Source organism: Electrophorus electricus, chromosome 6 (assembly GCF_013358815.1).
Source record: "Electrophorus electricus isolate fEleEle1 chromosome 6, fEleEle1.pri, whole genome shotgun sequence".
NCBI classification, from domain to species: Eukaryota; Metazoa; Chordata; class Actinopteri; order Gymnotiformes; family Gymnotidae; genus Electrophorus; species Electrophorus electricus.
Window position 1 is genome coordinate 24,843,077 of NC_049540.1, and position 15,857 is coordinate 24,858,933.

The following is a 15,857-nucleotide window of genomic DNA, read 5'->3' on the forward strand; positions in this document are numbered from 1 at the left end:
AGAAGAAAAGACAAACAACCTTATATATTTTGAGCCAACAACAGGAAAAGGTGGCTTACAGCTTGAAGGAATATATCCTGTAGTTGTGACCACTGGTGAACACAAGGTGCCAAGGATCATTCAGCTTTTCAAAACAGAACACTGATTAAATTTAAGGAACATTTTTTGAAAATCTCCCATCTTACATATTTACAAAATATTACAATGTTCAGATTATGTTTGATGCATTGTCTTTTTGATGTCTCTGATTTAAAAAAAATACTCAGCAAGTGGCTCATCAAGTGTGTGCATGTCCCAGCTCTACTTCAAGTGGCATAATATAGTTCTGTGAGACTTCCTGTTAGATATCTGGTTAGATTTCTTTGACTCCCCCACTCACCTCTTGCTCTGCCCCTAAACAACTGCAGACATTGACCCCCATTGCTAATACAGCACTTCAAAGTCTGCTAATAGGCCCCCTTAAACTCCCTCTCACTTTTGCCAAACAGACCCTACCCATGTTAGCCACAGGCCCCGCCCACTCAACAAATGTCTTTATACTCAAGGCTGAGCCAAGCCTTTGGCCTTTGTCATTGCTTTTAGATAACCAAATTTCTGTAACTCCTCACATCTCCTACACATTTCGAGGTCTCGGTTCACTGGTCCATGGACTAATATTACCACATATTTAATATTCATAAATATCAACTCCCACTGAAGGGTGGAATTAACAGAAGCTGAATAATGCAGCAAATTACAGGTGAGTACCTTTCTGGAATATGGATCAACTTTTCATAATGGATACAGATACACAGTCTAGATGTGATTTGCAGAGCTATTACTGCACTAAACTGGTTAGATAATATCTATTCTTTTTTGGTCTTCTGAATGATTGAGATCTGAGAAATCCATCTACAGTATCTCCATCACCCTCCATGGCTCATGCAGCTGATGCTTATCATCAGGGAAACATACGAATGAACCTGGAATACTCCGAGCTCTGGAAATCCTTTCATGAGATCGGGACAGAAATGGTAATCACCAAATCTGGCAGGTAATCAGCTCATTTGCTAACCAACAAAACAATTTGATTACATTTTGTCTTTTTGTTGTTTGTAGAGAGTTCCTTCACTATGGTCAGATTGTTCATGATATTTCTCCATGCAAACTAGGAGGATGTTTCCATACTGCAATATCAGTGTGTCTGGACTAGTGCCCTATGCAAAGTATGTCATCATGGTGGACATGGTGCAAATGGACAGTTATAGGTACAAGGTAAGCAAAAATGCAGTGAAAGTTTAATTACAAGATCAGTATTCAGATACCTCTGAATACCTGCTGATTTGTGCACACATAGTTACAACTTACTCATTCTGAAATTAGTAAGGTATTGGAAAAAGTAAAATTATCTAAAGTAATTAAACAGGAACTTTAGAAAATGAAAACTATAAAATCTATTCTCAAGTACAGACAGTGCTCCTCCTGTGGCGTGCCAATCACTGCAGACAATGAATATCAAAGGCTGTTATTACTTCCTGTTTTGCTTCCCTCAGCTAGGAGTCTAATCTAGCCCAATGACTCTCCACGTCTGCAGTCTATATGGGGCAATCAGCTTACTTTACATAAGGTGATCCTTCCATCAAAGAAGAATTTTGGCCATCTATCTGTAACACTCACTCTTGATTAGCCACTCAGAAAGTACCTAGCAAAAAAGGAAGAAAAAAGTATATCTATTATAATAGTCATATTGGAAATGCATCAGAATGAATCACATTTTATATCAAAAAACTCAGTAATTAAGATTAACCATTTTCTTTGGTATCATTTGAGCCAATAGATACCAACATTTTCAAATATGAGTGTTTCTTGACTTGCAGTGGAATAATGAGGAGCGTTGGAAAGTGGCAGGGAAAGCAGAGCTGCAGCCTCCCTACAGGACATACGTCCATCCAGACTCTCCTGCTTCAGGCAGTCACTGGATGAAACAATCCATCTCCTTCCTGAAGCTGAAGCTCACCAACAACCCACTGGACCAGAAAGGCCATGTAAGATAAGGCCATATAAATCCATTAATGGAATCCCCAGGATTAGTTGGCTCCTTGATCTAGTGAATTTCATATTCAATAAATATTTGTTTTTGATTATAATTCATCCTTTCTAGATCATTCTGCACTCTATGCATCGTTACCAACCTCGATTCCATGTGGTGCAGGCAGAGCATCTGTACTGCATACGATGGAGTGTTTTCCAGACATTCACATTCCCTGAAACCACCTTTACCGCTGTCACAGTCTATCAGAACAGCAAGGTCAGGTCCCATGGTAAACAGATGCAAATTTATTTTATGTTGTTGATTTTTTGTTGTTATTGAACATTTTTATTAACTGATGCTCATTTCTGTCCCATAGATTACAAAGCTGAAGATAGACCATAACCCATTTGCAAAGGGCTTCAGAGAGGAGGGAACCCATGGCAAAAGGTGAGATGAAAGGCTGTATCTGGCATGCTGTACATGAGTTTAAGGCAGAGAATGCTTCAGGTTAAAATGGAAAAATATGTAAAATATATTTTGCTCTCTTGCAGGCACAGAGCTCAGAAAAGTCAAATATGTGATGAGAGTGCAGCAAAGAAATTGAAGTCCTCTGTGAAGGAGCCAGAATCAAGATATTTTTCAAGTATTTATCTGACATCATCTATATGGAAATATTAAAAGTACCTGCAAGTTATTTGAACTGTAATCTAAACTAAAAGACATTTTCTTTAAACAGTGCATGTAAATTAAAAGCCTTTTCTGAGACAATCAGCATGCGCTGTGAGTAAAACAGTATTATTTTAATATGTAGCAATCTTGCATCTTTTTCACACACAGATTTGCCTAGGCTCCCATATGACCCTCAGAGAGAGGAATCAGAAGGCCTGCTATTCAACAAAGAAGTCCTGATGGCCCAGGATGAGCACATGTCTCCCTGGGAGGGGGAGCAGGATCCAGTTCAAAGTCTGCACAGTGAGGAAACAATGGAATACCGCAACTCAGAGCAGCTGGTACCTGGCCAGACTAGCTACCAACCCCAAAGGTACTATTGTATGCAATGCAACTTTGCAACTTTGTATGCAATAAATACATTACTTAATGAAGAATCGACATTAAAATTAAAAAGAAACGTTAATGCCTAAACCATTGTGGGTCTTCTGACAATAATATCAAACCTATTTTCATTTGTTTCTTACCTCATTTCTCTTCATATTTATGTTCTCCATGCAGTAATCATGAATTCACGAGGATGGCTTCACCTTCCACTGTAGATGATCAAGTTGATCACAATGGTTTTGAAACTGGGTCCACTGACATGGCTACTGTTCCTGAGCCAGAGATATTCAGAACTCTGCCATTCATGAGCCCGAGCTCCCCACAGTGCGGTGCCATTGCCTACAGTATTCCTGCAGGTTCAAAAGGCAGACCAGGTCTTAGCAGTCATCCTCTGAGTGGCCATTATACCACGGATCAGACATTAGGCTTCTGGAGCGAAGCTCTACCAGGGCAGTACTCAAGCCCTGCCTACCCTCATCCACATCCACACCACCTGCATTCATCTGGATATAACCATGGCAGTGTGGCAGAGTGGAGTCAGTACTCCCTCTTTTCTTACTCCTGCTGAGCAGAAGTGGAGCAAAAAGACAAGCTGCAAGCAATTGGTGAGAGCAACAAGAGAGGAAAAAGAAAAATTCCTTCCTCTTCAAGTCTATGCTGTTGCAGCATTAATTTTTTTTGTGTGTTTTGGAAGTCTTTAAGGATAGCATTAGGAAGAGAGGCTTGAATTTTATTTTATTTTTATGCTCATGTCTGACAAAAAACTAACAACTCAATCACTCTATGACAATATGAAGAACAGGTTTGAAGAGACAATGGCAAACTTTGCAAAGAGAAGTGTGTGTCTATAACCATTATTTAAAATGAGCTGATTTAACAGAACAAAATTTAAATGAAATAAAGTCATAGTGAAAATGGAGAAATATTGGAATACATTGGAATAACATTATAATATGTCACTATCCTCCTCAAAGAGTCGTACACATGTATAAATTACAAGAAGGCAATGTAGAGTAAGGGTAAGGATGAATGAAAAGCCTTCATTGCCTTCTCAGTTGTGGCAATTAGGAGCTTCATGTTAGATCCTAAATAAGAGACACAGTTATGACCCTGTGTTTGGTGGGTAATTGTTAGTTGAAGCTGAGACCTGTTTTACTATAGATTTGCCTGAATGAGTCTGTCTACTGGTCATAATTTAAGCAGACATTTGATCAGCCCTACAGGAGCCACCCACAAAGCTGAAAGGATAGCTGATCCTTTATGTAATATCCCAAAGCATCAAGTGCATGATAAGGCATTTTGTCTTTGAATGAACTTTTACATTTATGTATAAAAATACAGTTGCAAGAAAGTGTTTACTGTCATTATCTGGATTTCTGAATGAACAGCATCTAAAATGTGATGTTAGCTAAACTTATTTAATAAACACATTATATTCCTGTTGAACAAATGTTTAAATAATCAAGGTCACTGACAGAAAAGGTATGTGGAACATAGTAGTAACTAGTGTTACTCCTTTTAAAGGCCATTCAAATAGTAGCCATACAGAACAAGGTGTTTTTAGATAGGCAGCAACATTTACTTACGAAAGCAGTGTTTTTTCCTGGGGTAAACACCAATGAATACCACTTTGGTTCCATTTTTTTCTTATAGTAGACACATTACAGATACAGATATCAATTGCAAAGGAAGTGTGTAGATTCATAGCTGACACCATGGCAATCTTTGCAGCATGCATGTGCACTAATTTTAGTAGAATGCCCACGTCAAGGGCAGAATAGCAACAGCGCTAAATTTCTTCCTCTTGCAAACTACCTGTCTTTTCAACCAAGGTAAGCAACAAAAAATAAAAAATGCATTTATTTAATAAATATTCTAAAATTATATTCTAAAATTCTAAAAAAATTATTCTAAAATTATTCTCTATGCATTTTTTTTATCCAAACAATATAGCTAAACCACATAAGTGATATTCATCATTACCTTTTACTTCATTTTCATTGTGTTTATGTTGAATGAACATTATATAATGCATATTCAGAAAATTTTAATATGGCGGTAGGTTTTCAGCCCTTGGTTCAACTGCTTGACTACCATTGGTAAACTTTTTTCTTCTCTTTTAATTTATTGTGAACAGCCTACATTGCACCATACCACAACAGAATTGGGGCATAAAGAGCAGGTAACTGCAATGTTTTTTATGCAGGCCAGCTCAAACCCATATATGAATTGATGAAATACTTAACTCCAAGTACCCTATTTTGAAAAGATAACTTACCTGGAGATTTATATGCTTATATACAAATAAGTTTAAATACTTTATATACTTTTTCCTGGGCACCATGGGCACTGATGCAGGTGTGGCAGGCTGAAATCCTTGACAGGAAACAAATTTCACTTTTTTTTCACATTCCTCTGAAACAGTTCATTTTAATCATGTGGAGTTAGCAAACAATGAATTTATACTTTCAGGAGCAGTGCTTAGTAAAACAAGGGCTGAGTGTGCATATCTTAACCTAATTCTTACCGTAGCTCCCTAATTTGTGAAGACAGTGACTACGGCATTCTGAGGATAGGTGTTAGAAGAGACAAGCAGAGATGAGTGAGCTCTCTGGAGGATGAGCCAAAGCACTGCTGTGCCCCAGATCCCACAGTGAGCAAGTGAGAGTCATGCTATCACACCATGGCCTTGTTTCCACAGCAGGCAGCAGTAACATATGTTAGTGTAAATGTTTAATCACAAAAGGCTCACAAATGGGGCATATAGATTTTGAAAGAGCTCGAACACAATAATCAAACGAAGCCAAAGAAATTTAGCCCAAGACTAGAAATAGAAGAACTGCCTCGACTTCCAAACACACCTCCAATGAGCCCTCACAACAGAGGCTCAGCACAGCACTGTCCTCTGCTTTTCCAACTAGTTGATCACCATTTCAGACTTGTTCATTTGAGGTCAAATGAGCACATAAGCAGGTAGTAAATTGCCAAAATTGTGCTACATTCCTACTTTAGCACCATTAAGTGCAAGCCCAACATGGCACCATTAAATTATTTCCGCTGTATGCATTTCTTTCATCCAGTTGGTACCAAAAAAATAGACATATGTTTTTATAATATTTATTGTAAGTGATTTAGCACATTTTAACTGGGATTATACGAAATTAACAAATTATGCACATTCTGTACTACTGGTAATAATGCAGCTATGTGTTGTCCGTGCTTGGTTTCATTCAGAGTATGCAACAGATTTGGATGTTCCAATTAAAATTCTACTCGAATAGTACTTTGCTACAGTACTATGTGACAGGTTCAGATGACCAAAACTAATGAAAACATCTTAAATATTGGATCAACTTTTCCCTCTTTCTGGAGCACAAAAGTAGCAAGTGAGAGTGTTAGCTGGCCTTGGCTGCCACAATGTCTATACAAATTAAGTATAGAAGCATCATAGACAGCAAAGAAATATAAAAGCAAAGGGCAGTTTTCATAACCTAAACTCACTCAAAGCTCTGAACATTCTAAGAATGCATATTTGTTGGTGAACAGAATTGTGCTACAGCCATCCCAAAGCACATTATGAGGAAGAACAATTCACAACAGGTCAGGCAGCCACAGGCTACACTGGCAGACAAACTTTTATTGATTTATTTGTCATCTATATGATGGAGGCTTGGTTAAGACTAAAAAAAAGGAACCATTAGTCCAATTAGCTAAAGTCACATTTGTTATTTTACTGTTACTACGGTATATATTACTGTGACAGTAATAAATAAATAGTAGCCAGCAATACACCAAGTTTACAGTGCAATACTGTACAGTGTGCTTAATACTTTTTAAGAGAAGGAAAAAATATGGCTGGATATACACAGACATTGATGTATTTTCTGCATAAACTGTGTGATTATGGATTATATCAATCTGCTGTAAACAATTTCCATCACAGACTATAACTCAAACCAATATCAACCGGGTAACCATGCTCAGTGGGTTTTGCAACATGCTACACACCCTCAGAGCTTCTGAAAGGGCCACGACGCATGCTTATGGCCTAAGTGTGAAACCATTGTGAAAAACAAACACAAGGACAGCACCGTTTACTGTTGTGCAATAAAACTCAGATCATCTATCATTTGTCTCTCTAGAATTGTACAGAGAATGTTCAGAATTGACCTGATTCTCGAGTAAACCCCTATGACCGTTTAAACATCTTTGAAAAGTTTAACTTAAAAAAAACATTAAAAAAAAAATAATTTTCCAATTACAGAATATGCCATTTAATTTGGCTAGAGATTAAACAAAGACTCATTGACAGATGAAATTTATCTAAAAAAAAACTTTTCTATATTTTTTTTTTTTTAAAGTTGCACAATCAGTATTATTTTTTAGCTTTACCAGCACTGCATGTCACCCTGCAAAACACGAGCTACACTCACAGCCCCAGACAGATGCTGTCATGCTCATCTGCACCTGTTGATGCAAATCATCCAAGCAGCACTAACTATATTTAGCCTACAAGGTACAAATCTTGACTCCATTAACTAGCTCAGAAAAGCTCATCAAACAAAAACTGAATGAACACCTTTAGTATTAAACATACAACAGATGAAGACATTTAATAGTTAAACATTTTCCACTTTTTGTGCGCGCCAATTGCCAAAATAGAGAAACTGGTTAATTTAATCCTCCAGGGGGCAGTCCACATATCTTTCCATGAATATTCCTTTTCTGTCACCAGTTGCTACACAAAGTTCTCTGAAATAGTTGAGGCATACTGCCATAAGATATCCATGCCAAAAGACTAGAAACACAAGCACTGCCTCGTCTCCTAAACACTCCTCCAGTGAGCCCTCACAATTAGCTGCGCAGACTCAGCACAGCACTGTCCTCTGCACTGCCTTTCCAAATAGCTGATCACATCACACTTGTTCATTTGAGAGGAAATCAGAACAGAAGCAGTTAATAAATTGCCTAAATTGTGCTACTTTGCAATATGCTTGCTACTTTAGCACCAATAAGTGCAAACTCAACATGGCACACCAAACAAATGACTGAAGAAAAGATCCAACTTTACTGAAATACTGGGCTTTTGGTAATTGTGACCTTGAGAAGTTTCTCTAGGTCACCGGGTCATAGGATTCTTTTCTTAGCACTTCATTAAGATACTCTAATTACTTCCCATCTCCAGGGCACAGCCACCATCATAACTGCTGCTAATAAAAATTCAGATTGAGTAACTGTCCTCCTTCTGTTCCAGATCCAAACCTTTGCCTCCAAACAGCCTCCATTTCACAGTAATGCAATTTAAAGATTAACATATTAAAAGAGAATTAGTTTGCACTTTCATAACATGGATCTCACAGACAAATGAGATTCTGTTGCGACTCAATGGGGCACTGTTTAGAATTTACATTCACAAAAAGCAGAACAGAGCCATTTAAGAGAAGTAAACATAAATTTTATTTACTCACTCTGTACATTGGCCATTCCCAGCATGGATGTTAACCACAGGAAATGTTAATGTGGAAATGGCAAAGAAAATAAAAATGCATGTTGAACCAAGAAGACCACTTATCTACCAATGTGAAACTATAGCATGGTAATACTGTTAATGTATTAAACAATTTTAACGTGTTCGAAATTATTTTTACCACTGGGCTTGACAAAGGTTAGCCTAAAATTGAAGTGGGAAAAGAGAGAGAGAGAGAGAGAGACACACACACACACACACATCTTAAGAGATTTACTTCACTGATGTACATAAAAATAAGTTCAATGCTGGGAGGAAAACAAGATGACAAAGCAGCAATAGACATAAGAGGGGAGAAACCTCTTGGTCAGAAGGTCATGCATGGAGGCCACCAGCAGGCATTTTATCCCTTCTTAGAAAATTACTCTATTTTAAACACACAGTAAATGCTTGATTCAATGGGTGGCTGGCAAAAAATACAATCCAGGGATATTATCCTAAAATTAAAATCTTACAAATCAAAGGACATACGTTATGCTCACAATTTTTAGCAGAGAACTGTTGATGTGCAATATCAGCTGATAAAGCAGGTGATACTAAACTGACATGGGTTGGGGAGAGGCAAGGCAGAAAGCAGTGTTCATTAAACAATCTTCAAATGGTTGCATATACTACAGTCATGATTGCTTGTGCGATTTGTTCCTGCTTATATGAAAAGCATAGATTAGGTAGAGGATTCTGTCCCAATATTCCAAGATAGGTAGAGTTTTGCCATAATATTCCAAACCTACTCCCATATCAAGAAGCTAGCGTGAATAGATTCAAGAAACCTCTCAGCTAAGCCCTTCACCACTCTAATGTTAAAGCCTCCACATCACAACCATCAAATTACACAACATCTGATATTTACAGATTCTGTGTTATGGAACAAATGAAAAGGCTACAACTGTAGACTAGTTTCACACACACTACTTATCAGGGAACAAAAAAGAACCACTGAAGTAGGCAATTAGACTGCTTCTGGCACACACAGATGTTACATTTGATGTGGTCATCTCCATTCAGCGGAACATATTCCTGCAGGACTGAATCATCCCAATCAGACCTTCTCACTTCACACATCCATGTTACTTTGAGGCTATACTCTCACTATAGTCAGGCTTTTCAAAAGAGATGAAAGGAAAATGCATGGTGGGCCACACAGGTAATGGGTTGGCAAGAGCACATTTAGTACATAAAGCATCGTCTTCTGCTCCTCACTTTAAAGAACTTCTATTCACGTTCTTTAATTGTCTTGTTCTCTCATAAGTGTTTGGCTTGCAAATAGTCAAAGCTTTCAAAAGCCAACAATTTCAATGGATAAAAAAAAAAATGGACAAAAAGGCAAAGAAACAGAAAGGGGGGCAGGGACAAGAAAGACTAGGCATCACAGAGCGCCACAGCATTCACATCTCACCTTGGCACATGGACAAATGGCCAAATGGTATAGAAATAAAAGGACATTTAGGGCAGACAAAATATTGATTTGCCTGTAACCAGGGAAAAGGATTAGGAACCGTTTGAGTTTGGAGCTGTAAACAGTCAGAAGCCGTGTAAATGGTTTGCTCCAGAGATGCTGTGGCAGAGCCTCAAGCAGGCGAGCACAATTCCCGTGGTGAAGACATGGGTAAGCCAGCAGGTTGAGAGTACGCCGACATAGCAAGTACCAGGTCATTCACTTTCGTCTGGGTTCTGGGAATCCAATATTTTCACATGGGTGAAGGGGAACAAACCTCTCCGACCATTCACCTCTCCTTCCCATTGGCCACTGATGTTCATACGTGTCACTTTCACAATATCGCCCACCTGTGGAAATGGGGAAAGAGAAATGACAAATATCATTTGAGAGATTTAGGAGGCGTTTTCCCTGCTAGCCATTACTCAGACACCTTTACAAATTTATAGAAGCTTCGCAGACATAATACCATGGGAATATGGAAGCATTATAGAACAATAAACACCTACAGGATTAACACAGTGGCATAAAATTAATAATCTGCATTATCTGGGAAAGGAAAGAGCAGATGAAAGGACTAGGCAGACATGAGCAGTCCTTACAAACCTGATGAGAATTAAATTTCAGTCCAAATGTAAATTTAAACCAAGACTCATGCATTACTATACCAGAAACACTGCTCATTCGAAAAATGTGTGTAGTGTAAATACTACACAAAACCCATAAAATATAGCTCCACCCTCATTACTTAGTTTAGCAGATAACTCATGAAAAAAACAAACCCAAAAATAGATGTTCCAATTCACAGCCTTTTGCTTTAGGTCACAACATGCACTAGGCTGCATCTTTTTCATACACTCAAAGGAAACATTATAAAAGGGCTGCATCTATATAAAACACGAACTATTCATGGTTGAATTTACATGAATTTGTTTAACCTATTAATTTGCTGAAAACAGACATTTAATGGTTTAAATTAGAAGTCAATTTTAAAATTGCTTTAAAACTATGCAATACAATACCATTAAGCTATGTACTCAGCAATACTAAACTACTTATATTTGCAAAGATAAGGGTTATCATTTACACTGCAGAATGGATACATGAATCCTGTTGGATATAGCAAGGGTTCCCTGCAACCTTTGAAATCTTGGCAGTTTAGGTGTCCATGTAGTCATGTTTCATCAAGTGAAATTAAAGAGATTATTATAGTCTTCATGTACAAGAAGCTACTCAATATAGTATTTTAATCAGTTAGTTAATACTTCCCAAATTCATGACAAGGATCCTAAGTGGGAGTGGGCGTTATGTACCACTATGCTGTCCTCAAACGAATGCAATCAAAACTCAAAGGTTGCATCAAGGTAACATGTTCCACATATCACTATCAAAAACATAAAAAATATTTTTGATATATTTAGAGAGCTCTTTATAGCCAGAAACAAACTCCTGAGAGCAACACAGGCAGCAGCCATGACGACAGGTTTAGTAACTTAAATCTTCACTTCATCGTGTCAGTATGTACACAAACATACTAACTAAAGGTAAAAAACAGAAGGAAGGGTGCTGGAACTTGCTAGCTTGAATGATTTAAGGAATGGAATTCCACTCAGCACTCTAGCCAACTAGCCCCAAAATTTATACTGGGGCAAGGCATCACTAAACACCCCTCAGTCTTCTGTTATTATTATGTTTAGTTTTATTAACAGTAAAAGTCTACCAATGCTGTTTTTGAAAATTAAATAAATAAATAAATAAATAGAAATTTACAAGCATTAACCACAAATTAAATAAAATAAATAACTGAGCATTCACAATATATCTTAAAATATGATGACAATATAAACAATTAAAATTAGCTAGCATTCACATAACAGACAGCCAATGAACCAAGTGCTCTCCCCTGTGCAGTGACATTAAAATTCAGAGCTAAGCAACAAAAGTGTTATAGTTTATTATAATTTTATTTACCTTGATTTGAAACACTTTCTTTAAAGAACAAAAGGTACCAGTTCAATCAGACCTTCTGGCTGCTGGAAATCCAATGCCTGCCATATTACAAACTTCCTGACAAGCTATTTGAACCAAGATTTAAATAATTTAATTCAGAGCACTGGGAAAAAAAAAAAAAAAAAAAGCAGCAGTAAAGACAGTGTGCAATGGCACCGTCAACTGATGTTTCAACTGATGTTCAGACATTAGCGTACAAGCTCATGTCACTTTAACTTCCTCTTACACAGTAATCACTTCTAGAAGGTAGTCTGAGAACTCGTACATGAATGCCTGATTCAGTTTCTAATTAAGAACTAAGAAGAAGTACGTAAGGATTAAGTAAGGAATACCAGATAAATGACTTACCTCTAGTGCTAAGGCAGTCTTGTCATAAGCACAGGGTACCCGCTTCTGGATGGCTCTGGCCATAACAGGCCCATTCTGCATGGATGGCAGTGGGTTGATGACTGCACCAGGCGTACCAGGGGGCAGAGGAGATGGTGTCTGAGGCTGAGCATAGGCATGTGCAGGCTCAGGGATGCCGTAGCTGTTAGAGTTGCGGGCACCGTGGCCAGGCTGCCCAGCATGTGGCAACGGCCTGACCAGCTTTTCTACATAAGGTACAGGAATCATACCAACACGGCCCTCCTTGCTCTTGGCACTCCACCACTGTTCCTCAGGTTTGTCCAGGATAATCAGGATCTCACCCTTCTTGAAAGGAAGATCCTCTGCATCACTGCCAGTGAAGTCATAAAGAGTCCGCACATACTCCAGATTCTCATCTCCAGGCCCACCAATTGTCTGAATAGGACCACTGGTTAGAGCTGTGTTGGGGTACCTGTTAAGACACATGTTATACTTACAAAAACAGAAAGGCATCTAAGAATGGGGTCATAAGTTCAGTTATTTACATTTACGGCATTTAGCTGGATGCTTTTATCCAAAGTGAAATACAATTATGACAGATTATAACTTGAACAATTAAGGGTTAAGGGCCTTGCTTAGGGTCTCCAACAGTGGCAATTTGCAGGTTTTGGGGATTGAACTGGCAACCTTCCAATTACTAGACAAGTAGCACTACCTTAACCACTGAGCTACCACTGCCCAACAGTTATTTGATGTTAACCTGACTTAATGTAACCACAATTACTTTATATAAAAATGTAACAACAGTAATAGAGGACCAACAACACACAAAATTTTAAAACATTTCTAAAAATCTGTATATGGCAACATATCCAATATATGGCCATGTACTACATTTTACTGACCAGCTTCATTGATTGTATTAACCAGGACTTAGTTTTGCTAATCAACATCTTGTAAATGAAGGGCAACTCTCATTTCACAGAGGTGGTCCCTACATTTACACTAGAGCTGCACAAAGCATCTGCAACACGTAAAAGCAGCAATATGAAAATTAACACGCAAATCACACCCATTACTTCTCTTTGCTATGTGTGTACTAGTCTAAATGTTACTGATGAATATGCTCTGCCGAACAAGCGAAAATCATTTGTTAAATCGGGCAGCCCCACCTTTAACCATGCCACTTGTAAATATCAAGTCCCTGCAAACAGACTTTACAATATCTAAATAATTAACAAAATTACGTTTTTTCCCCCCCAAAATGTGCTCAAGTTCATGGGGTGTCATGTAATCGCATGACCAGCACAAACGCGTTGGGGGGGCACAAATAATTGGCCATAATAAGAGTACAAATAGTACACAAATATTCATCTCAATTTCCAAACAACAGAAAAAAATTAAAGAATATTAAAGAAAGAATTTACATTGGTCACAAGTAGCATGCTTACCTTGGGGCCGGCTCTATTAAGGTAGTTGTATCCAGGTAATGTATTTTGTAGAACTCCAAAAGCGCGGGCAGATGTTCAAATTCTTGGTCGCCTATCTTAAACCTCTTGCTTGGCAAAGAGTTGATAATATAATGGGAGACTTTGGAGTTTTCGGACACTGACAGCACATAGTCACCGGGACAGGTTGACGAATCCCGAACCAAAAACATACCATGTCTTTGTCCCTGTAACCTACTCTGCGCTTCCTGCCTCGAAAGCGACCCGAAATACCAGCTGTTTCGGTCCGATGAATCGAACCGTGCCGACGACATATCTGTTTTGAAATAAATAGATTGGGGCTACAATCCAAACGTTATATCTATATTATTGCACAGTAAATTACGATAATGCAGGTGCCTGCTACGCAAAATCGGGATAAAAGTTTTTAACTAAACACGTAGGTTAGCTAACTAAACTATTCAATGCCAAAACGAAAGCCCAAATGAACCGCAACCTGACGTTTCACGGGCAGGCTGCGACTGGCATAAACTAACTTTGTTGCATTACGACTGCTGCTTTTTGCACCAGCAAACCAACGGTTGCAGATTTCACGTGATTTAAAAAGCAAAACGACCCGTTAAAATGTTAGTGACACAAATCATGAGAATATCCATTAACCTTAAAGTTCCCCTTTCCGCTCACTCTTCCGCAAAAGGAGTAGCAGCTAGCTATCTAGCTGAAACAATATAACAGGTTAGCCAGCTAGCTAACTGTCTGAAGCACTGTCAGTTCACGATAGAGAAAAGGTCGCCATAGTTAATGTTAATAAACGGGTCTACATCACGAGTCCGAATAATACATGGCAGATGATTCCGTTAATAAGTCATTGTAAATGTTTCACACGTAGCCACACAACAGTTTTAAAGCTTGTGGTCTAGCTAGTTAGCTGGCTATCAAGACTCCCGACAGACTTCAGTAGCGTTAGCTAGCTGTAACAAAAATGGCGGTCTGCAACACGTCTTCACACAAATGAATTCACAAGTAAGTAGATAATACTTGAAAGTATAGCGGTTTTAGACCTTAAAAGAATCTCCCGTTGCGTATGCGCGTTTTATGATGACTAATGACGAGCAAAATCCAGTCTGCTTCGTCAAATCTATTTTCCCGTGTAGCTAAAGTATTAGGCGGCTTCAGAAACCTCGTCAACCGACTGCCTACCAAGGTGGAGAAATGGCGTCTCGAGGGCGGGTCCGCGCTCTCTCTCTTTCGCCCTCCCCCTGGGTGTTGCTTCAAGATGAGGGGGGAAAAAAAGACGTGTTGCAGGGCATGTTTAAATCAGTGAACTATGCTTATCACCAACAATGATTATCATTAACGAGGCCTATGGTAAGCGTACACTGACGTGATCAGGGCTGAGAATGAACGTTAATTAAAGCTTGCAACCGTTACACTGCCAGTAGCAGTCAAAGTCCCCAACCCTATATATATATATATAGATTTGTTCTCATATATATATATATATATATATATATATATATATATATATATATATATATATATATATGAACAGATCCTTTTCCACATCATGATGAAATAAAAGTACTATTATTGTGATGCCATTGTGCAAATAAAAATACACTTAAAACATAGAATATAGATGTCTTAAATGTAACACTTTGTGCACCCTCCCTTTGACATGCTAACAGTCACCTTGTTGTGGTATGATGGACTCTGTCAGAACATGTAGAGCATAAGTGATCTGAGACCATTCCTCAAGTGTGGAATATTTAAAGAAATTATTGAGCTCACCACTTCAGCACACCCCATAGATTTTCAGTGAGGCTTAGATAAGGGATGGCCACTGAAAAAGCTTGCCTTGTTGTTGAAAGAATGTTCTGAATTGTTGTCCTGCTGAAAGGTCCCAAGATAATGAAGTTTTAACCTTTTGGCTGACACACACACACACACACACACACATACCCCAACCAAAAAACAACAACAACAAAAAACTCTTGAATCTTCTAATTGAATCAACCGTGT

The 15,857-nt window shown here is 38.3% G+C and overlaps 2 protein-coding genes across 2 annotated transcripts; one reads left to right on the plus strand and one right to left on the minus strand.

Moving 5' to 3' along the window:
* The first annotated feature begins 723 nt into the window (after positions 1-723).
* LOC113570746 (T-box-containing protein TBX6L-like) lies at positions 724-4,692 on the plus strand. The gene is made up of 9 exons (XM_026999356.2): positions 724-739; positions 877-1,033; positions 1,152-1,254; positions 1,857-2,024; positions 2,141-2,287; positions 2,388-2,458; positions 2,563-2,654; positions 2,849-3,053; positions 3,242-4,692. Exons 1-9 carry the CDS (start codon positions 724-726, stop codon positions 3,633-3,635), a joined length of 1,353 nt encoding a protein of 450 aa, XP_026855157.2. The 3' UTR covers positions 3,636-4,692.
* A 3,808-nt stretch (positions 4,693-8,500) lies between these two features.
* On the minus strand, positions 8,501-15,052 carry crkl (v-crk avian sarcoma virus CT10 oncogene homolog-like). The gene is made up of 3 exons (XM_026999367.2): positions 13,839-15,052; positions 12,388-12,859; positions 8,501-10,379 (listed from the first exon to the last, which is right to left on the minus strand). Exons 1-3 carry the CDS (start codon positions 14,147-14,149, stop codon positions 10,245-10,247), a joined length of 918 nt encoding a protein of 305 aa, XP_026855168.1. The 5' UTR covers positions 14,150-15,052; the 3' UTR covers positions 8,501-10,244.
* Between the last annotated feature and the right edge of the window lie 805 nt (positions 15,053-15,857).

Bases quoted from the DNA above. Each gene is read 5' to 3' on its own strand.
- LOC113570746 (XM_026999356.2), top strand. The intron at 1,255-1,856 runs GTAAGCAAAAAT...CTTGACTTGCAG, and splicing joins TGGACAGTTATAGGTACAAG to TGGAATAATGAGGAGCGTTG. The intron at 2,288-2,387 runs GTCAGGTCCCAT...TCTGTCCCATAG, and splicing joins CAGTCTATCAGAACAGCAAG to ATTACAAAGCTGAAGATAGA.
- crkl (XM_026999367.2), bottom strand. From the start codon at position 14,149: ATGTCGTCGGCACGGTTCGATTCATCGGACCGAAACAGCTGGTATTTC. The intron at 12,860-13,838 runs GTAAGCATGCTA...GTGTCTTAACAG, and splicing joins TTAATAGAGCCGGCCCCAAG to GTACCCCAACACAGCTCTAA. The intron at 10,380-12,387 runs GTAAGTCATTTA...CCATTTCCACAG, and splicing joins AGACTGCCTTAGCACTAGAG to GTGGGCGATATTGTGAAAGT.